The sequence below is a fragment of the Mastigoproctus giganteus genome, chromosome 13 (genome assembly GCF_048544385.1).
Source record: "Mastigoproctus giganteus isolate SK-2022 chromosome 13, ASM4854438v1, whole genome shotgun sequence".
NCBI classification, from domain to species: Eukaryota; Metazoa; Arthropoda; class Arachnida; order Uropygi; family Thelyphonidae; genus Mastigoproctus; species Mastigoproctus giganteus.
The window spans coordinates 96,885,136-96,908,772 of record NC_143587.1 but is presented as its reverse complement, the minus strand read 5'-3'; the positions used below and the strand labels follow the sequence as shown (position 1 = coordinate 96,908,772).

Genomic DNA, 23,637 nt, shown 5'->3' with positions numbered 1-23,637 from the left:
TTTCAGGAAAGCTTATGATACTATACTGTTGCACATGAAAGACTGCTGTACAAATTGGAGCAATGTGGCATTAAGGGTAAATTGCTGCTTTGGATAAATTGAGTGGCGCCTCCGTAGCCAGGTGGGAAGGAGCAGTAGTGCGTAACACACGCTTTTTGATTAGACCGGGGTTCGAGCCCGTCACCACCAAATACGGAGGATGCGGAAAGGTCAGGGAATGACCACTGCATATCCCGGAGCAACATGGCCTTAGTTGCTAATGCTCCGGCCGACCGGGCTAGCCGGGTGGGTAAAGTACCTGCCTGGCAACCCAAAGGTCGCGGGTTTGATTCCCGCCTCGGGCTTGGATCAAAGTACTGCAAAAACCTTGGGAGGGGTGCATTATGGCCACAGAAGCCTATGCGCCAACAACTACCAAAAAAAAAAAAAAAAAAAAAGCTAATGCTCCTAAAAAAAAACCAAATAACAAAACGATTATTGAGTGGGCATTGAGTAATCAATGGACATTGCTCTTCATGGACTAATGTTACTAGTGGAGTTCCCCAGGGTTCAGTGTTGGGCCCATTGTTGTTTTCTATACAGGTAACCCTTGTATAACACGGTAGTTTGGTTCCTATAAAATCTCATGTAGTGAGAAACCGTGATTAAGAACCAGTACAAAAAGGGGTTTATTTTAATAACAAAGCTTAATTTTTAATAAATAGTAATAACTGAAAAAACATTACAAACTCTGATACATATATGTCAGCTACGTATGTTCATTTAATTTTCTTCCTCTTCATCGCTGCTAAGTACAATCAAATGAGAACATTTTCTCTGTTGCAGAATATCTTCCTCTTCTGAACTTTCTACTGCAGCATCTAGATTTCATGTATTTTCTACTCTAGAAAATCAGTAATCTGGGTTTGTTTGCTTTTGCTTGATAGATCTTTGTAAATTTCATAGTATGGAGCTAAGCATTGTTTGAAGCTTCCTTTTGAACTTTGTGCTTCTTTCAGTCGAAGGATCTGTATTCAAAAAATAAGGTTCTAATTGCGCAGCTAAGTTTATGGCTTCCCATATTATTTAAGTGTAAAATTTGGAACTTCAGAATTTTCATCTGCACTATCACCTCTGAATTGATTTGGTTTACCTCCGATGCCATTTCCACAAAATATGCTTTGCTAGCCCTAATTTCCTACCAGTAATTCTTGAATGTCTTCAATAGTCATATCATCAAAACCTTCCCCTCTTACCAGCTTAGCAAGCTCTACGATTGCACTGATTCTGTCGGTGTGACCATATTTCCTGAATGAACTGACTCTGGCCATACATTTTTCCAACACACATTTAATGTTAACAGTTTTATTTCTTTGAGTGACAAAGCTATGATTCCAATACAGTCCGCAATAGAAAAATGTTTCCATGCCACCATCACTTCAATAAATTCGGAATCAATTTTTTCCAAAATCCATTATAACGATTTTCTGGTGTAATGAGTTTTAAAGGTAGACCCCAGGGGCTCACATCTGGTGAGTATGGGCTTGGCACACCCAGGGTCCTGAGCTGGATATCATCATTCTTCTCTTTCTTGGTGATTCCCTTCTGCTTCTGGCTCTCTCTCTCGGCAATTCAAAAAAATTTTTTTTTTGGCTGGTGCAGCATAATCCTCAGGCTTCTTAGCACCATATAGCTAATAATAATATAATGCTTTGATCTAATGGCTGAATTAAAGAAGTTGTAATAGATGGTAGGAGCATTACTTCACTATTCGGATGACTTAAATCTTTTGGATGGCCTGGCACGTTAGCCAACAGTAATAAAACTTTGAAATCTAGATTTTTCTGCTTTAAATAGTTTTTAACAGCTAGCACAAAACAATTTAGAGACCATTCTTTAAATAAATGGGCAGTTACCCAAGCTGTTTTATTTGCTTTCCAATACAGTAATACCCCGAAGTTATGCGATAGGTGGGTCCGACGAAAATCACGTAAGTCGAATTCGCGTAAGTCGGGGTACAACTTTGCATATAAATACATATAAATTTTGCTTAATTGGGACCAAGGACTAACAAACACACTAGTTTAGAAGAAAAATATTAATAAAATTGCAGTTCTTTATACATATTAATACAAAATATGTAGTAAAAAAACAAATGACTTACGTTAAAAAGTTATTTCGATGTCGATGGCTTCATAAAATCTAACAAATTCGTCTGACGACACAGCGCGTTCTTTTTTTCACGCAGAATTTCTTCGTAGCAAGCTAATAATTTTTTTATTCCTTGCTTTGTAGCTATAACGCGTTCTTCGTTGGAGTCTATGTTTTCTAAAATTTTTAAGCCCTTTACAATTGAGCCCTTTTCAATTTTCAACCTGTCAAGTTTGCAATTGTCATGTGCTTTTCGCCGTTGCTTCATTTAGGCCTGTAGCACGTGCAATATCACATGGTCTTTCATTTCGCTCAAAGCATTTCACAATTTCATATTTTTTCTCTATCAACAGAGGCGGACTGGCCATAAGCCTTACCGGGGAAACCCCGGTGGGCCAGTGTGATTTTGGCCATAAACCATAGTGTGAGGCCACTGTAAATTTTCCCGGGTAAGAATTTTTGATCCAGTCCGCCTCTGTTTATCGATAATTGCTTTTCTTTTTCTCTCTGAATCGCAGTGTCTTCACCAGGACGCTTCCTTTTCACACCTTTTAATTAAGTATTTTACTTATTTTTAGGGAATAAAGCACAATTACAAAACGAGGAGGCACGCTTGATACACATAAACAAAGCTGCGCGCATGTAGCAACTGAATAAACAACACCATAAAGGCAGAGATACACTATTAACACCTCACATTTCTAGGGGTTACTACCATAAAACAATAAAAATCCAGTTGCGTTTCTGCTAGTGAAATCTGTTATAAACTGGTAGTAAACTCGATCTAATTGCATTTGCGATTATACCGATAGCTGGAATTGTGTTGGTTTTTACGTTATTATGGTGAAATGTGTTTCCCCTTCACTGATATAAAACACATAAAAGCAGCAAAGTTGAATTTTGTTCATCTTTCGCTCTCAATCTCCGCCGTCGCACCGTATATCGATAACATATGAAAAACGACCTTGAAGATAGTGGGCGGCAGCGTTGCCAAACGAAAAAATCAAGAACCGCGTAACTCCGAGTTCGCGTAAGTCGGGGTATTACTGTATACCGGTAATGCATTTTATTTACACCTTTCATCGCACGAGAATTAGAGGATCTGTAAACTAGCATAGGTTTTATTATGTAATTTCATGATGCTATTGTTGCTATTGTTATTATTGGGTTTTAGGAGCATTGGCGATTAAGGCCATGGTGCTGCATGTGTTATGAGGTCAATTTTCTGTTTACTAGACGAAAAACCCGAGTTTCCGGGAGAAAACCCATGCCACCCTTGCTGAGACAGACTAACTCAGCATGTTGTGAAAAAGAGCTATAAAAATTCCTCCCATCATTGACCGGATTCGAACTGAGGTCTTTTCCACCTGATGTAGGGAGGAAGGCAATCCTACCAACTGTGCTACCCACAAGGGCTCTCCTGATGCATTACTGAACATAAGTAACGTTACACAATCTTTTGATGCCTTAAAACCTGGTGCAGTTTTCTCTTTTTTTGAAATAAACATTCCGTTGGGCATTTTTTCCACCAAAGACCTGTCTCATCGGCATTGAAAACTTGATGTGGTTTATATCCGTGCCCTTCAATAATTTTTTGAAATTCTTCTTGGCAGCTTCATTATCAGCCAATGCACTTTCAACTTGAATTCTTATGTTGTGTAATGAGAAACGGTTTTTAAATAGCTCAAACCAACCTTTACTGGCAACAAACTCCAGGTTAACAGAAGGTTTTCTATTTTCTTTTAAATGATATAAATTTTTAGTGCCTTTTGTTTAATTACATTGCTGTCTAATGGGGTCCATTTTTTACTGTTATCGTCAGTTGCTTTTTCCATTTTCTCAATTATTGGCTGTTGGGAACAAACTATGATATTTGTGTAAATTAAAGATCCTGCAGCAACAGCAGTTCTAATTTTCTGTTCATTTTTCTTTATGGTCTGGATTGTTGCTTCATTTAAACTTTTTGCAACATATGATGACTTTTTTAAGACGATCCAAAATTTGTATCTTTGATTCTATAGAAATAACGTTTCTTTTGAGTGATGCTTTCTTACTTTCCTTTAGGCATAATTTAGGCTGAAATTTAATTCACAAGAAAGAAATCATTCCAATACAGTTCTTAAGAAATAATTTTAGTAATACATACCCAAAAAAATTTATAAATGATCAAATAAAACCTAAAATAACCTTACAAGCACAAGTTCAATAGCAGAGAACCTAACACCGGGATTTCCCAATATTTTTTTTTTTTTTTTTGCATAACGACTGAGTCAACAGCTGGGATTCACAAATAAGAATAGAAATGTTGAAAAATTACATCCAACATAATAGCAGGCTTTCCCTGCACAAAAGTTCAGAAATACCGTGTTATGCAAGGTTTGCCATGTTGGACAATGATTGTAGATCGTGTTGTAGAAGTACCGTTTTATACAGGGGTTGCCTGTTTTTATCAGTGATATTGATGAAGGCATATCAGGCTTAAAGTCCAAGTTTGCAGATGATACAAAGGTTGCATGGTTGTTAATGACAGTTTGCTACTGCAATAGGATATGGAAAAGTTAAGCAGATGGGCTGAGAAATGGCAGTTGAAGTTTTAACATTGATAAATGCAAAGTACTGCATATGGGTAGCAGTAACATCAGAGAAACATATCAGCTATGTGGTACTACACTTAGGGTAGTGGAAAATAAAAAAGACCCAGGGTAATTGTGCATTCAGATATATAGTTCTGTGAGCAATGCAGACAGGCTGCCAGGACATAGGGTTTTGTCAGTGACATACAGGAACTTTGCTAGTAGGGATAAGGAGGTGACTATCCCATTGTATAAGGCAACGATCAGGCCATATCTTGAGGTGTCTCTGTAGCCAGGTGGGCAGAAGCAGCAGTGCGTAGTACATGCTTCTTGATTAGACCAGGGTTTGAGCCCTTGACCACCAAATACAGAGGATGCGGAAAGGTTAGAGAATGACCACATATCCCCGGAGCAATATGGCCTTAGTTGCTAATGTTCCTAAAAACCAAATAAAACAACAAGCCATATCTTGAGTACTGCATGCAGCTTTGGAGGCCTCATTTTAGGAAGGATGTGAAACTGCTGGAACGAGTACATAGAAGGGCAACAAGATTTTTGAGGCGAACAAAGGATTGCTCTTACCAAGAAAGGTTGAGTTCTGCAAATTGCAGTGTCTGGAGACTAGGTTTGCAGAGAGACTAGGCCCCTGTGAGGTGATCTGATTTGAGGCATTTAAGGCTTTCAATGGATTGTGCAAGCTCAATGCTGATGGGATTCTTCTGCTTACTCAGACAACACAATGATGGGGGCACAGATTCATACTGAAGAAGGATTTTTGCAGAATAGATATGCAGAAGTTTGCCTTTAGCCAACGAGTGGTTGATTGTTGGAACAAATTGTTGTTGTGGAAGTTGATAGTTTAAATAAATTCAAGGAATTACTAGATGAACTATTGGAGGAATGAATATGGGAAATGGGAGGTTTAGTGTTTTTTTTTTTTTTTTGCTAATGCTGTATAAGCTGCTTTCTTGCATCATTTGCCACTGCTAATGCTAATTTGAGTTTCCAACAAGATGGTGCCACATGCCATCCAAATGCAAGAAATCCTTCCAGATGCCATCCAAATCCAAGTTCGTGTAGTTCTTTCTTGAATTTACACTTCTACAACACTGAACGGGAGGTTGTTCCAACAATTGATAACCTGCTGGCCGAAGGCAAATTTCTACATATGTATCCTGCAAACATCCTTCTTCAGTTTGAATTTGTGCCCACTTGTGTGTAGTCTGAGAGGAAGGATTCCATCAGCACTGAGCTTATTCAATCCATTCAAAGCCTTAAACACATAAACCAGATCTCATGGATGCCTAGTCTCCAGATGCTTCAGTATACAGAACTGAAGCACCTTTCCTGGTAAGAGCATCCTTTTGCTCTAATATCATTTCTCTTCTCTGAACCCATTCCAGTGGATCCACATCCTTTGTGAAATGAGACCTCCATATTCTCTATGCAATACCCAAGAGGTGTGCCCGGACCATTGCTTTATACGATGGGATAATCATCTCCATAACCCTGCTAGTGAAATTCCTGTCTGTAATTGCCAAACCCCACAAGTTGGCCTGGTATTGCTCAGAGATTGCCCATCTGCATTGCTCAAAGAACTTTATATATGATTTCTCCCAGTTACTCCCAGGTCTTTTTCATATTCCTAACCTTCAGTGTAGTACTACCCAGTTGGTATGTTAATCTGGGTTTACTGCTACTCATGTGCAGTACTGTGCATTTGTCAAAGTTAACAAATCCATGCTGATATTGCATTCCTGTCTATATGGGCCTGCATTACTTCTTTAACCAGAGACTCCATTATTTTTCCTTGAACAGAAGTTAACAGTCTGATCAAAAGGTGACATGAGCCTGTAATTGCTTATCACCTTTTGATCCCACTTTGTGAATTGGGATACCCTCCCATATCTCCAGTCCATAGAAACCTCCCCTGAATTCAAAGATGCTCTCATAATTATGGCTAAGAGTTTGCTTACCTCCTGTGCTGCTTCCCCTATAATTAGATAGATCCCATCCTCCCCGGGTGCTTGTTTTATGTTAAGCTTCAACAATTTCTCTTCCACTTTCCTCTCAGTTATCATCAAATTATTTAGATTTCGTTCAACTTCTGGAAGTTGTCTGAGCAAAACCAAGGATGCCACCAATGTGTAACTTATCATCCATTCAAAACTTAAATACCTAATGAGAACTCCTTTCAGGAGGTCTAGTTTCCAGATGCGGAACTTCACAGGACTGAAATCTTTCTTGTTATAGCTATCTTTCTGTTCTCTTCACCAACCTTATTGCTCTTCTCTAATGTGGAGTCCAGACCTGTATGCAGTACTCAAGATATGGCCTTGCCATTGCCATATACAGCAGAATAATTACCTCCTTATTCCTGATGGCAAAATTCCTGTTTATCATTGACCCGATTAGTTGTCCCAGTGGCCTGTTTACACTGATAAGAGAATTTCATGTCTAACTGCACAATTACCCCCAGGTCTGTTTCATTAAGGGCAAGTTACTGTTATGGTTAAGTGGAAGAAGACAGAGTGGTTGCTCTTTGTCGACTGTTATTAGTGGAGTTCCCCAGGTTTTGGTGCTGGGTCCATTGTTGTTTTCCATATTTATCACTGATATTGATGAAGGAGCTTAATAGAGGGCTTGAAGGGGCTTATCAGGCTTAATGTCTACGTTTACAGGTGATACAAAAGGTTGGCAGGGTAGTTAACAACAGTCATCATGGTGAGATACTGCAACAAGATCTAAGAAAATTGGGTTGTTGGGGTGAAAAATGGCAGTTGAAGTTTAACATTGACAAATGCAAGGTACTGCACATGGGTAGCAGTAACTTAATGGCCTGAGTCCATATCCCTGGAAGGATGTTGGGAGGTTGCTTTCCAGGTGATCACAACCTCCCAGTAACTGAGAGGCTGTCACACAGCACCAACAACATATCTATACATTACTGCAGCCACATGACATTATACACACACACACACACACACACACACACTGACCAGCTTTACAGAGTCTATCAAAAACAGAGACACCATGTGGAGTTAAAGGTGACCCTCTGGTGCTGCCTAGACAAGTACACATTACATTGTACAGTGTACTCACTATATTCAAATTAATTCTGCAACCCTTATATGCAATTGTTTATGCTCTTAGTAACAATAACATAGCCTATGTATTTGCATGTCCCATGAAGACTCACATCAGACCTTGTATAATTCTGACCACCTTGCTATTCAGGCTGCTTCATGACCTAATAGGAGTAGTACAGGGATGTGCATCTGCTGTTATTATATTAGTGTGTGTGTATCCCCTAAAGCTAGCAGTTTTCTGATCCACCTAACAGTGCCTTGATAGAATCAGCAAATATTCTTGCTCTCCTTTCTACTTAAATTTATCCCATCCTGGAAAAAACACTCTCCTCTGTTAATAAGCACAGACCATGATGAGAAAAATTCTGTGCCCATCAGCCTTCATAGCTGAATTGCAGACACCTTCAAAGTAGTATTAGTGTTAAATTTAATTCTTAACTCATGACTTTTTCTGAATATTACCATATAATTAAATATATGAAAATAAATATATAAAATTTAGTAAATAAAGCCTTAACACTAATTAAATGTAAACTAATTTATTAATTAGTTTACATTTAATTAGTGTTAAGGCTTTATTGAATTGTTTTACTCATTTTGTTCATTAACCTCTGAACATTAAATGTAGATAACGTTGCTTTATTTTAAGAAAGTAAATGTTTTCTTAAAAATAGTCTTTAAAATATTAAATTTTCTAAAATAAAATTTTCTCAAATATAATTTGAGAACTCAATACCGGTGTGGAAGAGCTGAGGTGTGGTCAGTTATAATAATTTTTATAACTGGCCACACCATTTTCATTATGTGAAGGAATTGCAAACAGAAAACAGGATAATTTTTCAATTTCCTGAGGTTTACTTTTGAAATATAACTTATGGAAAAAAAAATAATGACCATCAACCACAAGATCTCTTAAACCAGTTATCATTCCTCTCTTTCGCTGCTCGTCTAAAGTGAAATTTTTAAGCGAAGAAATTTGACTGAATAATAAGTTTCATCAATTTAGAATTCCATAACAGTAATATCACACATTTGGTACTTCTTCCCAAACTGTTGTACTTTTTAAAAGTGGTTCCATAAATTTAATTTTATTGAAGGGCCATTTTTCTAGGTATTCACAAATCATTTTATACATACCAAATATTTCATTCCTAAGTGATAACATTTTTGTCACCTTGAATTTGTGATCAGTTGTTTTCTTCAGTGCGTAATTGAAGCATTTCATTCCTCTGAGGCATACATTATATGGAGGAACTACAACTCATAGCTACATTATAATTTTAGGAACATCGAATTGTTAGTAATTGCTTACTGAATATGTCAAGTATACTATGCATAACTTGGAGGTATGCTTCATTTCTTCATTTCAAAAGAGTTTTTGAATATGTCAACAACTTATTATTCACTGTCTTGTAAAGAACTAAATTCTAAAAATTATAAAGTTTAATGGGAACTAGTAATGAAAATAATATCACATCCTTCAGCAAGATCAATAGAGATTGCAAGATATACCCCCCCCCCCAATCCTTCCTAAATGCTGATGTGGACATTTATTCATTATTGTTATTTTATTTATTTTATTTATTTATTATTATTTTTTTTTTTTTCAGGTTTAAGTTTTCTTAAATCAGGGCCACTAACTGTACTAGGGCAATAAATTCAAATTACAAGGAGGATTAGATTAGATTGTAGGAAGATTTAATTTAACCAGAAAGTTGATTACTGGAACAAGCTACCTCTGCAGGTAGTTGAGGCTGACAATTTGAAGTTCAACTTGACTTATGTGAGAGTAGAAGTGCAAAATTTGTATTTTCTTATCCACTGTGTTTTGCCGGTGCAGAAAGAGTGTGTGGTTTACTAGCACTTTATGTCTAATATTATTAAGGTTTTAAATGAATTCCAACCAAACTAGTACAAGTTAATCCAAAGGCATCAGTTTTGCACATAGCTAAAATATTTAAAAAAAAAAAAAAAAAAAAAAATTTACAAAATGTTACTTATTCAAGGTATAAAAGTAAGATTATGCATTGTTGGAGTTCACAATATGAAATGATGCCTTTCATACGATACTCTATTTTCTTTTAGCATTTTACTTACGCACAGAATGGATGCATTTGTGCTAAACTATATATTTAGTTAAATTTTCCATGGCTTAAAAGTTTTATATCCCTAGAATTCTGCGAGTTTCAACTTTACAATAAGTTGAACACATAAACAAATTGTTTACCTCCTGTTTTAACCAGGGAACTTTTGCTGTAGATATATACAGTACTTGCAGTACAAAATTTTAATTATAAAACAAAAACAAACTTGTAGCGCTTTCACACTTGCTTTCTGGTGAAAGATCCATGTCTGCAAACATTGTCTTATAGTATACAGCAACTGTGCATGGACTTGAGTTTCAAAATGCTCGTTAAAATTATTTAATGCTCAGGAATGAACTTCAGTTAAAAGTATAACTTATTTCTACTTTAAAACTCTCTATGTAAGCAAATAAATTACTTGTCATCTTTTAAGACAGTTGTCCCTTGAATATTATTAAATTAAGCACTTCTTTACAGACTCTTCTACTTTCAGCGCATCCACTCATTAGTTTTATGTTCCTTGTGTGCAATTATTTTCAGTTACCTGTAATCTTTTGTTGTTACTTTTTTCTTTCTGTTCATTTATTTTTAAGTCTTCTGCAGACCTTGAATATTTAGGAATGCAGCACTAGCAATAGCAGCCTAAATTGCTAGTTAGAGTTATTTGTGTAAAAAAAATGGAGGTAGATACATGATTAATATAATATTAGATACATATATAAGATCCAACAATAATACCAGCACCAAATGAAGAAAAACAGTAAACTTTAATGCATAAATGAAGAAAAAGATAGGTAAAATTGTAATTTAATTGAAGTTACCTTAAAGCTTATCGCAATCTCCTTATATAGTTCATTGAAGAACAGAATGGAAATGGAAGTTGACTTGCATTCAAAGATTGTTCAGCCTAAAAAATTATAAACATAAAGTGTAGAGGTAAAAAAAAAATTCTTGATTCTATTTCAGAAAGTTCACAGAAAGAAAGTTGCATTGCCCACGTGCAAGATTACTAAGAGTAGCCTTAAATTTTATTTTTTTTTAAATATTTTTATTCAGAATTGTCTCATCAATCTACTTTATTCCAAATTACTTATATCTAATCAATCAGGAATTAGTCCGGCCTGAAAATTAACAAAATATTATTTTGATATGTATAGCAGTGAAATATATATATAAAGTATGCTTTCTATAATATTTTGTAAATTATTATTTACAAAATATATTTTTTATTAGGACACTGAGTTTCCTGGTGTTGTAGCCCGTCCTGTTGGTGATTTTCGTTCTCCTGCTGAGTATCAGTATCAGCTTCTTCGTTGTAATGTTGATCTTTTGAAGATTATTCAGTTAGGACTTACCTTTCAAGATGAGAATGGAAGAACTCCTCCTGGCTATAGCACTTGGCAATTTAATTTTAAATTTAGTCTGACGTAAGTAATAGGCCCTATAATCAGTTACTAGTGGATCTATGCAATAAGTTTGTGATACAAAAAGAGGTATAATTTTAGCAGACTTAGTTTCACCATTTTTTTTTTTTTTATTTGTTATTAATAAGCCTGCCTTTATAATACCATAATAGAGATATGCATTGATAATAATAAACCTGTTTTACAATGCAGGCCTACTATTACCACTGCTGCCGACAATATAAAAGATGAGTTTTAAGTCATGTAACTCAAACTACACACAGTAAAATCTCGTTAATGCAAACTCAATTTATACAAATACTTGTTTATATGAAGCACATATCATTCCTCTGCAAAAGCATAGGTTTTTCTATGCAAATATATTATTTGTTTATTACAAAATTCGGTTAATATGTATTTCAAAGTTTTTTTTTTTTTTTTTTTTCACCCCATGAGAAATAAATAGGCATTTTGTTTGTATAATACAAATCTTGACAGAGCGATCCGATTATTGCCCCCGTCCACCTAGCTCCCTACTTCCCGAAGGATAGCACTGACTTGTTAGAAATTAGTTTTGTATAAACAAAAGCAGTTTGTGGTAGCTACAACATCAAGTGCACTATGAAAAACATCTTTCTGAAGGATGAGTTGTTAAATTAACAAAAGAATAAAAAGTTTTTCTAAGTTGTTTACATGCACTCCCTCGCTCTCCACGTAAGAGCTCTATTTTTTGTGCCATTTTATCTGAGCTGATGTCTTTTTCGGATCTTATGTCTTTAAATTAATATAAAATTTGTTTATATTAAATCTTATCTAGCAGTGTTATAGCAACAAAACATAGATGGACAGAATTAAGCCTGGAAATTAAACTAAAAATTATACAAGAGGCTGATAGGATGGAAAGAAGCAAAAAAGACTTGAAGAAGTGCGTGACACTGGAGCACCGATGAAAAACAGGAAACAGATTCGTGTTGCAAAACACGAGGAGCTTGAAACAACTTTTCGAGTGGTACCAACAAATGTGTGCATCTAATTTGCCAATATCAGGTCTGATTTTGCAAGAAAAGGCAAATTATCTAGCTCAGCAACATGGGATTAGCGACTTCAAATGCAGCAATGGCCAACTCCAAAGATATAGACAGGAATAACTTGACTTCGCAAAATGTTTGCGGTGAGTCTGGATTAGTCGACAAAGAAAAGGCTACAGACTGGTTGTGTTCTGTACAGACCATCCTTGAAAAATATAAGGCAAAGGATATTTTTAATCTTGATGAGACAGGTTTATTTTATAATTTGCTGCCAACAAAACATTTGCTGTTCGAGGAAAGTGTTGTCATGGTGAAAAATTAAGTAAGCAAAGACTCACTGTTCTGTTATGCTGCAATTCAGATGGCAGTACAAAAGTATGCCCACTTGTGATTGATAAGTTTTCCAAACCAAGATGTTTTAAAACAGTTAACTAACTTCCCTGTGATTATGAGGCCAATAGACTATAGTCACAATTTTTCTGTCTTGGTTATCAAAATTGGACAGAAGAATGGCTTCAGAAAAAAAAGGAACATTTTAATGATTCTAGAGCATTGTACAGCACATTCTGCCGAGACTCTTAAGTTGTCAAATATACGGCTGTTGTTTTTACCCCCCATTACCACCAGTTTAATGCAACAACTGGATCAAGGCATTATTTATAACCTCAAAAGAGCATATAGAAGCCCGCCTGCAGGCTCTATATACTCTATGTACTTGATCCGCAACATAGGAGGGAACAATGTGCAGCCAAATTGGAATGTCTTGGATGCTATCCGTAATCTTGTTATTGCTTGGGAAAGTATTACCTCAAAAGTGTAATAATCAACTGCTTCAGAAAGAATGGCTTTGAATAGAACATCATCGAAAAGCATGGTCCAGCAGACGAACGTGATAGCAACAGTGAGGAATTTGAGGGAGCATATGGATTTTGTTTGGCGAATTTGAAGAGTTCGTGAAGGCGGATGATGAAGTTACTACCACTGCAGTGCCAACACCAGAAGAGCTGCTTGGTACCAATCAAAACGATGATATTTTTGTTACCAGTGACAGCAAAAGTGAAGAAGCATGCACACTGCCATCTAAAAAAGATCCCAAAATGCATTGAACATAATAGAGAATGTGTTGATAAAGAAACTACTATTGCATTTGATAACATCTGTGTTGTAGTTAAAAATGCATATAGGACAAAAACTGTGCAAACAACATTGGATTCTTTCTTTAAATTAGATTAATTTATTAAAAAGTTAATGGTTTGTATGTCTTCTTTTATATTAAAATTGTAATTCTTTTTACTGTGATACTAAAATATTATATATATCAAAATATATACTGTACAATATTTTCATTTCTGTTAATATTGCTTTTCTCTTAGTTTATCTTACAAATAAAATCTTTAAAAAAATATGTTATTCCTATTACTGTATTGTTAGACAAGGCTTTTGTTTTTATTTTATTTTATCAATTTATTTTTGATATTATTATTATTTATTATTATTCTTAGATATACAGTATGTACTAAAAAAAAATAGTAAAATTTTGACACTTTTGGGGGACCTTGTTACTACAAACCTCGTTATTATAAAACATGAAAATTTAGGTCCCTTGAACTTTGTATTAACGAGATTCCACTGTATCGTTTTAGCTCAGAAACTCACTAAACATTATATGGTATTAATATGCCAATGTACATATGTCCCATCTGCTGTAATGTTTATGACAGTTTATCGCATCAGTCAGAGATGCTCAAAAGAACCACTTGTAAATGCAAATTAATATATTTCAAGGTGTTTTCTTAAACAAGATAGAGTTGCAAATGAAAGTGCATTTTCAATGTATCATCAGGCCTATTTTCTTCAAATAAAATGTAACTGCAGTGCATTACCAACAATGATCATATTTTCATGCATCTTATTTCATTGCTAGACTAGATCATTTGACTCCAACAGTCCATGCTGTTCAAGAAGCATTGAGAGTGTTATAATAATTCTTTGATTACATGCAAGGCATGGCAGTAAAGTTTCTGGACCTGTGCAATAAAAAGAACACAAAGAGCAGGAGCTAAAAAATGCTTTTATTTTTATTCAAAGTAATCACCACCTGATTGAATGCTAGAATAAAAATTTGAATTTTTATTCGAAGTAATCACCACCATAAGTTTGTCAGCAAAGGCTTTCAAATAGATGATGTTTCAGTTCAGCAATTGCATTTTCCTTTATGTCCTCAACATCCTGAAATCTCTTTCCTTTGAGGGCAATTTTCAACTTGGGACAGAGGAAGACATTTGATGGCACTAGATTGGGAGAATAGGCTGGATGGTTGATCTGTAAAATGCCACGTTTAATCAGAAATGTCATCACAACAAGTGCAGAATGTATGGGGAGCACTGTTGCACAACAAGAAGCTGCCTTTCTCTTGAAATTGCTGCCTCACTCTCAGGAAATGTGTTTCTGTAGTCTTTGAAGTGCCCATACATAGAATGCAGCTTTGACTCTCTCCCTTTCAGGTACATCTTCCTTGTGAATCACACCGTGTTTGTTGAAATACATGATCAGCAAAGTTTTGATTCTGGACTTCTGTAAACGAAACTTTAATTTCGTTTAACAGCTTATAAATAGCTTGCCTAATTCAAAAAGGCTGCTGAAATAAACTACAGTCGAATATTATTATGAAAAATTTGAATTAGTAAATTAATAAGAGGAGTTTACCTCAATATAGTACGTGGAACACTTCCGTATGATACCCTCCAGAAATTAAAACGGAAAAAACGAAAAAATCGACAACTTACCGGTACATTAAAGTAAAATATTTACTTTAATGTAAAAGGGTATCATACGGAAGTGTTCCACGTACTATATTGAGGTAAACTCCTTATTAATTTACTAATATTATTTTCAACGTAGAACCTATTGAGTATTACAGCTCTGATTCATACTATCTGAAAAATTTGAATGGAGCTATAATGAAATTTTGCTAATATATAATATAGTACAGTTATAGTATCATAAAACATTCACCATTAAAATTTACGTTTCTTTCTGCTTACCCAAGAACTGTATGTAGAATCATAAGGAATTCACATGTAATCCATTTTGTTTGTTCACGCCACTGAAACTGGAATGCACTGCAGTCACTAACAGTACAAAATACTTGATTTCCCAACATTTACATACCCAGTAAGAGAGAGAAAATGCTGTGTGTGGGTACATCTAAAAAAAAAATGTATGAAAAAATGTAAACAATTGTGAAATCGTGGTGTTAGTAATGAGAAAACGATGCAAGCAAGCAACTTATATAGCATCAGCCAAAAAAAAAAAACTACCCACATGATTTGTCCATCCCCTGTAATAATTTGTCTAAATCCTTTTTTAAATTTGTTCAAAACTTCCACAACACCAGATGGAAGTTGATTCTTTTTTTTGTGTATTTCCCAAGAAAGAGTATCATTTGTTTTACTCAAGCCATTTAAAAACTTAAACATAAGTATACTTTATTTGCATTTGTGCCCCTGACTAATCTTGGTGATCTTCTCTGCACCCTTTTCATACCTTACACAACAGGATAATTATTTTCCTGCTGGCAAAATTCCTGTGTGATAGAAGTCTGTGAGCTGTTGTAGCAGCTGGGTGCACCACTCAGAGAACTTTGACTGTACAGTTATTCCTAGGTCTTATTCATTCTCCCTTATCTCGAATGTGGCACTACCAAAGGGTATGTTATTCTAGGATTTCTGCTATAAAATGTAGTACCTTGCATTTGGACAGCAGTTTTACCTTGGTTAGGTGGAATTAAATCAGTTTTTTATGTGTGCATAAACTAAGTCACTATTTACTGAAGAGATTACTGAAGAGAAAAGAAGCCATTTCAGGAACTTTCCTTTTGTTTTCAATAAAACTTTGTCAAGCCAAGTTAAAAAATGAAAAGTGTAAAAATTGTCACATCACACCTCCATGTTCAAATTAAACAATTCTAATGTTCTGCAAATCAGGGTATGTATTTGATTTTTTTGGTTATGTCTTTTCTAATGTATATTTATGTACTTTTTTCCTTTCGAGTAGCTTCCATGGTTAATCACATCTGTAAATAGCTACTTATTACAAATGTAATCAAACATACATTTTTACAGCTATGCCCACACTGAGCATTTTCTGTCTACTACTCGCAGCTGTTCTAAAGTGATGTCAAACCATTCACCAGCTCACACAAGTACTGTATGATCAGCTTATGTAACTGTAATTGGCAAGAGCAGTTTGTGCTAAGTTATGACGTTCTGTAAGCAGTAATGCCAAAGAAAGAAATGCCACTCTTTTTTGTATGGATTACAAATGTTACATGGCAAATAACATCCCATGAAATGGATTCTCTCTCTCTCTTTCTCTCACACAGGTATCTACAGTTATACATAATAAACAGCAACATAACACTTGATGTATAACTTGTATTCATCAAGCTATATGACCAAAATCTAGTTACTCTAACTTTAATCCTGACATAAACAAATGCCATTAAAGTTCTTAGTGGTCAGTTGCAGAACTACTGCTGTACTGTTTTGCAACTGACCAATGAGCTTTACTCAGTGGCCTATTTTTGTTTATCATGATTAAAATTAGAGCCAACAGTTCATCAGTGTTGACAGAAACAGAAATTATGAATCACTCATTACATGCACTCATTACAACTCATTACAAATTGATTGAATTTTTTCTCAGTATAATTATATTTTGCATATTATCTAATTAAGATAAAATGGAAATATAATAATAAATTTTGCATCTGTCACAGCAAAGCTTAAAAAATTCTTAACATCTTATATTAGAACTGAGAAATATCTTTAGTGTTAATAAGAGTATCTGATTTTAAAAATTTCTCTTAATTTATACAGACCTGTTCTTATCTTGTTAAACTTATTTTGGCATAACCAAAAAAAAAAAATAAAAATAAATAAATAAAAAAATAAAATGACACTGACATCTTTTGTTTTCAGCCATGTTTAATAGACAATAACATCAGTAACTTATGATGATTTTGTTTATAATAAGGTTCTAGAAAAGTTGAGTCTAATACATTTTAAAGTGATTGTTGCAAGAATTCTCTCTCTCTCTCTCTCTCTCTCTCTCTCTCTCTCTCTCTCTCTCTCTCTCTCTCTCTCACACACACACACACACACACACACACACACCTAGTTCTCTCTGTCAAACTGGGAATAATTTCATACTTACAAACTGTATAGATTTTTAAACAATTATAGCGTTTCCATATGTGGGGAAAGGGGGAGGAAGGGAGAAAAAGAGAGAGAGAGATTGCATGCTGATAGTGACTTCTTACTTTAAGCAAATGTAAAATAATGTGTGGTAACCATATTTACGGACAGCGCCACGAGAGGGGGGTACATACCCAAACAGATATTTTATATTGGGAAAAAATGCTTGAACGCACTTATATTTGAAAAGACTGTGCCTGGCTTTAAGGCAACGAAAGATCAGCTAACACTTCTGTTTGGTGCTAATATGGAGGGTCAGAAACTGAAACCTGTCTGCATTTACCATTATCAAAACCCTCATGCCCTGAAAGGTTATGAGGGTTTTCATAACCTTTCAGGGCATGAGGCAGGTCGTACATGCATGTCGTACTGGTCTCAAGCTCTAAAGGGTTGATGACTGCTGTTACTTTCAGAAGTTATCTTGGATCTCGGTTAAGACCAAAATTGGAAGTGTATTGCAAGGCAGAAGGAATTCCGCTCAACATCTTATTTATTCTTGATAATGCCACAAGCCATTCACCCAGTATTGTTGATGTCTGTTCCAATATCAAGATTGCTTTTTTCCTGGCAAATACAACCTCAGTACTCCAGCCTATGGACCAACATGGTATTAAATCTTTTGAGGCTCAGTATTTAAAGTGCATTCTGGTTGATCTAATTGACAAGACCGAGAACGACCAGATGAGTGTGCAGCAATGTTGGTGAGCCTTCAATATAAAAGATGCTTTAAAATTCATCTGGTGCTGCATGCTGTGAAGTTCCACATAACTGTATTCAAAGTCCATGGCAGGCGCCTCCGTAGCCAGGTGGGCAGGAGCAGCAGTGAGTAGCACACGCTTCTTGATTAGACCGGGGTTCTAGCCCGTGATCACCAAATACGGAGGATGCGGAAAGGTCAGGGAATGACCACCGCATATCCCCGGAGCAATATGGCCTTAGTTGCTAATGCCCCTAAAAAAAAAAACCAAATAACAACAACAACAATCAAAGTCCATGGCATAAGTTATGTCCAGATCGTAGCAACTCCTTCAAAGGCTCTGATACTGATGAAGATTATGCATAGACTAAAGACAAATGCATGAATCTTGCTAAATAGATAGGGTTCACTGAAGTGGAGGAAACTGATGTCGATGATTTAATTTATTTACATCAGCAGGAACTGACAAATGAAGATCTGTTTGCACTGGAGCAGCATTGCATTGAAGAGGAGGAGGAGGAGGAGGCAGCAGCGAGCAAAAGCCCAGAAGTTAAAGAAGAATGGAGCCTGACAGTGAAAGGAATATTGAAAGCATTAAATGTTATAGATTAAGGCCTAAATCTGTTAGCTGATGAAGACCCTTATCTTGAAAAGCTCTAAAGTGCAACGTATAAAGTCACGCTAGAACTTGGTTGCTACTATGAGTTGTTGCATGAGAAGAGGCAACGTGCAAAGCAGCTAACTCTGGATTCCTTTTTAAAGTGCTCCAGGAACAGGAAGCGGTCAAGTGAACCCTCTACCTCTCTGGTTAGCATAACACCTCCATCCCCACCTGTCTGTCTGAATCCAAGGGAAAGGTATCTGACCATGATGATCCCTCTCATCAATCTGCCTACGGCCATCCTCCACCCCAACATCTCTCTCTCTCTCTCTCTCTGTCAATTGTTGTTGTTTGTGGTGTTCTGTATATGTTGGTTATAGTGACCATACTTTTCTTACTGTACAAAAAAAAAGGTAAATCAGTAAAGGTGAATCAATCTCTTTGGTTGCTCATTTTGTTTGTGCCGGTAGGGGTAACTTAGCTAGATGTGAGAGTTACTCTCATAGGCCTATTATCACATTCTTTGGTGGTTATTTACGTTACACTTGAATTTAAATTGCACGAGATGTTCTGGAATGTAACCCTTGCATAAATTAAGAAGCCACTCTACTTTATTAATAAAATATTACTAAATACAAACCTTAAATTCCAATCAGCCTTCATAAAAGAGCAGAAAGTAACCGTAGCTAATCATGCAGTAGAATAAACACTCTTAAGCTGTGCTGACAGTGGCAACTTGAGTTGCTCAGATGAAACACATTCCTTTTTGTGAAGTTGCAAGAAAAAAATTTTTTGTTTTGGCAACTTGCTGTATTCTTTAGGCATCATACTTTAATAACATGCATGCAAGAAAGAAATTTATAGCTTAGAAAAGTTATATGAGTAAAAAGTAGCACTGTATAAACACTTGGCTGCCACATCAGCCATATACATATGACACCATTCATTTTTTTAGATGCCCCATCAGACAAATGGCTGACACCCTCTGTTTCTGTTGGAGTTGTGCTAGCCCTATAGTGCTGACAATTGATGGGAATTTACATTATTTTTGAAAAGTGTGACTCCTGGTGATACATCTGATGAAATTTGCATGCCACAGTGAGTAAAATAAGCGAATAACTGCTGATTACTTATTATACAAATGTTACAAAATTATGTAGATTTGTGGTGTTGACCAAAACACTCTAAACCAATGCTTCCCAAACGTGTTCCTTCATTACCAAAACCGCTTATCAGAAAGTCCTTTTTACCCAATATAGATAAAACACTAACTGCACAGAAAACATATATGACAAGCAAAGAGAGATGGCTAAAAAATAGGAAGCAAACAATATGTTTGATGCAATGTCTTTATTTTTAACATCTCTAAACATTTTAGCAGCCACAAAAAATTTGGTAATTATTCATCGTGAATATTTCATCACCCAGAATCCAGCTAATGAGTATAATGACACTGCTCCATCTTATTTACTAGTTCCACAAAATTGGGAGCAATTGAAGACAGAGCGCACCTCACACCGTATTCGGGGTTCAACAAACAGTTTTGTTTTATGCTCTTTATGAAGGCAAGAGTGGAAAATCCTACTTCACACATGTAGGTGCTAGGAAGCGGCAATAATTGCATCACAGCCTCCCCAGCTACCACAGGATATTCATCGTGAATTGTTAACCAGAAAGACTCCAGATGGTCCTTCTTTTCTTCAAATAACATTTTGCACTGGCTGCTTGACCTAAGCTCCATCATTTGCTCTGCAAAACCATTAACACTATCGGGGATTTCAGTCAAGTTACACAGAAATGGGTTTACAATCCACTGATATATAGACCTTTCTAGTTCAGGAAAGTATTCCTTGAAACACAAAGATAGTTTTGTTAAGTGGGTGATCACGCCGCCATCCTTGATTTCACTGAAATCAACCCAATCAGCATCCTCCAAGAACAAACAAAGGGTGGGAAAGGATGCAATTTTATGTTGCTCTGCCTTTTTTAGCCAATACTCGAGCTTTTCTTGAAACACTGTTATTTTTTCACTTGCAGAAATCCTATTTTCCTTTTTTCCTTGAGGCTGCAGATTAAGGGCATTCATGTTGAAGAAAATATCAACTAAATAACTAAGCTGAGCTAACCACTTCATGTTGGAAATTCTTTCAACGAGCGCATGCTTCTTTTCAACCAAAAACATATCAATTTCAGTCCTCAGCTCTGGCGAAGTCCGGATGGTCTGTGACAGCCAAATCCTCTGCATGCACCTTCATGATGGTGTGACTGTTACTAATCCTGGGTATAACCCCCTGTGCAAGCACACTGTGGGCGACCACCCATGTGTGAATCAACGTAAGCAGGGGTCGAGGTGTGACGCCCACACTACACGGAGGAATGCCACACCTCTGTGTTACCAGGCAATACTAGGTGGTAGATGACTCATCAACCGGTGCAATACCACCACTTTACTTATTGGAGGCTTGAAGTGGTGGAACCCATGTTTAGTCTCCAGAGCTAAGTTCCAGTCAACCCTTCCCCATCTCTTCCATCATGCAATATGACTGATGACTTTTGAGGTTATGATGGACATCATGGAGAGCTCCAGTCTTCCTTACATTTCAAGGGTATAGCTCTAAAATGGTGTTCGCAGGCCGGCCGCTAGTTAGTACACTGGACCGAACCTATTGGTAACTCTTTAGGAGGCTTCCGGATCAGCTAGTGTATAATTTTGCTACCTCTACCCTGCCAGATAGTGACTGGAAGAAGTCCGAGTAGTGTGTATGGGAGGGGGGGGACATTGTCGAGGCCACACTATGTCAAGGATCCTGTTATATTGCCACATTTACACCATATCCAAAAATTTCATTACTTCATACAGCATGACCCCCCCCCCCACACTTTTTCTTTCTATTGAATACACCATGAATTGTCAAACTAATAGAGTAAGCATATCTGCGAAAAGATCTAAACTCCACAAACACTTCCTAGTTCATTTTACAAATATATGTGGTCTCAGTTCTATTCTCAGCGATGTCCATTTCCACTTGCAGTCTGCCAAACCATATGTACTTTTTCTTACAGAATTTCAGTTCTGTAAGGAAAAAGTACATAGTCAGCCAACACGCTTGATCTTTTTCTGATAAACAACCCTTCTAAGTACACGGTTGAAGTGAGTGGTCCTTTAGGTACCTCAGATCACAACTTGGTGATTGTCTCTTCTCCAATGGAGCCTTTATCTCATGGCTATTCCCAACTTCGTATTGTTTGGCATTACAAGAATGCAAAATGGGATGACCTGCGAGATTTCTTTTCTTCTTTTCCTTGGTCGGATTATTGTTTCAAAACTTCTTATCATGTCGGTGAAATTATTCTTGTAGGAATGGAATCCTTTATTCCACACTCTACTCTAAAATCTCGTCCTTTATCTAAACCTTGGTTTTCCAATAAATGTGCTAAGGCTGTTCAAGAGAAGAATGTTGCATATTGTAATTGACTTGTTTCCAATTCTTCAGTTTCATTTTCTGCCTACACCAAAGCTCGCAACAATTGTAAAGCAGTCATTAATCAGTCCAAAACAGGACTGATTACACAGTCCACAGGCTAAGAGTAGATTACACAGTTGAACAGGCTAAGAGTAGAAAACTTGCTTCTTGCCCTAATAGTAGCTGAGCATTCTGGTCTCTTGCCAAAGCTATTGGCCGCAACTTTTGCCCATCTCTGCTCCCACCTCTGTCCAAACCAGATGGTTCTGTTGTCACTTCAGCCAAGGATAAAGCTGACATGCTAGTATCCCATTTTTCTTCCAGCTCATGTATTAATGATCTTGGTAAAACACCTCCCGCCATTTCCAACATACTCCATTCAGTGCCTCCTGTGGTCTTCCATCAAAAGGATGTCAAAAGGATTTTGACGAATCTCGATGGAAGAAAGCTCCAGGTCCCCATGGTATATCTCCACTTGTTCTCAAAATCTGTGCTTCTGAACTTACTCCTATTCTTTGCCACCTTTTTTCACTTTCTTATTCTAAAGGTGTGTTTCCTTCTGCTTGGAAATTTGCTCATATCCAGCCAGTTCCTAAAAAGGGTGACAAATCCCTCCCATCCAATTATCGTCCCATTGCAATTACTTCTACTCTTTCTAAATTAATGGAGAAATCCATTAACTGCCAACTCTTAAACTACCTAGAAACCTTCCGTCTGATCAACGATCGCCAGTATAGATTCCGTCAGTGTCGATCCACTGGTTGTGATATTCTGGCTTATGTTACCCATTTATGGACTAATTCAATGGAAAGGTTCAGTGAAACACAAGTAGTTGCTCTTGATATCTCAAAGGCTTTCGATTGTGTTTGGCATAAAGGTCTTCTAAACAAACATTCATCTTATGGTTTGCCATCTGTTTTTTGTAACTGGTTATCCAGTGTTTTTTCTGATCGCTCACTGAGGGTGATGGTAGATGGCTCTCTGTCTTCTAACTTCTCCACTAATGCCGGTGTCCCCCAAGGTTCAGTTCTTTCCCCCACTCTTTTCCTCTTGTGTATTAATGATCTTCTTCCATTGACTGGAAATCCTATCCATAGGTTTGCCAATGATAGCACATTGCATTCCACTTTCCATTTTGAGAAACCTTGCCCTGCTCAATCAGCTTCAACTTCTCGAAAATCTGCTCCCAGTTCCTTAAATGCAGATCTTCAGATAATTCTCCAGTGGGGCAGAGACAACTTAGTTGATTTCAATCCTTCTAAAACTCAGTCTTGTCTTATATCTTGCAAAAGGATTCTTCTGCTCCTATG

General features: G+C 36.5%; 1 protein-coding gene across 3 annotated transcripts in view; it reads left to right on the top strand.

Annotated features, from left to right (window-relative positions):
• LOC150076273 (CCR4-NOT transcription complex subunit 7-like) overlaps nt 1–23,637 on the top strand; it is a 153,532-nt gene that overhangs the window by 100,111 nt on the left and 29,784 nt on the right. For all 3 annotated transcript variants that reach the window (XM_090387819.1, XM_090387817.1, XM_090387818.1), the window contains exon 3: nt 11,110–11,303. In XM_090387819.1, coding sequence (XP_090243945.1) covers nt 11,110–11,303 — 194 coding nt within the window. The remainder of the gene's footprint in view (nt 1–11,109; nt 11,304–23,637) is intronic.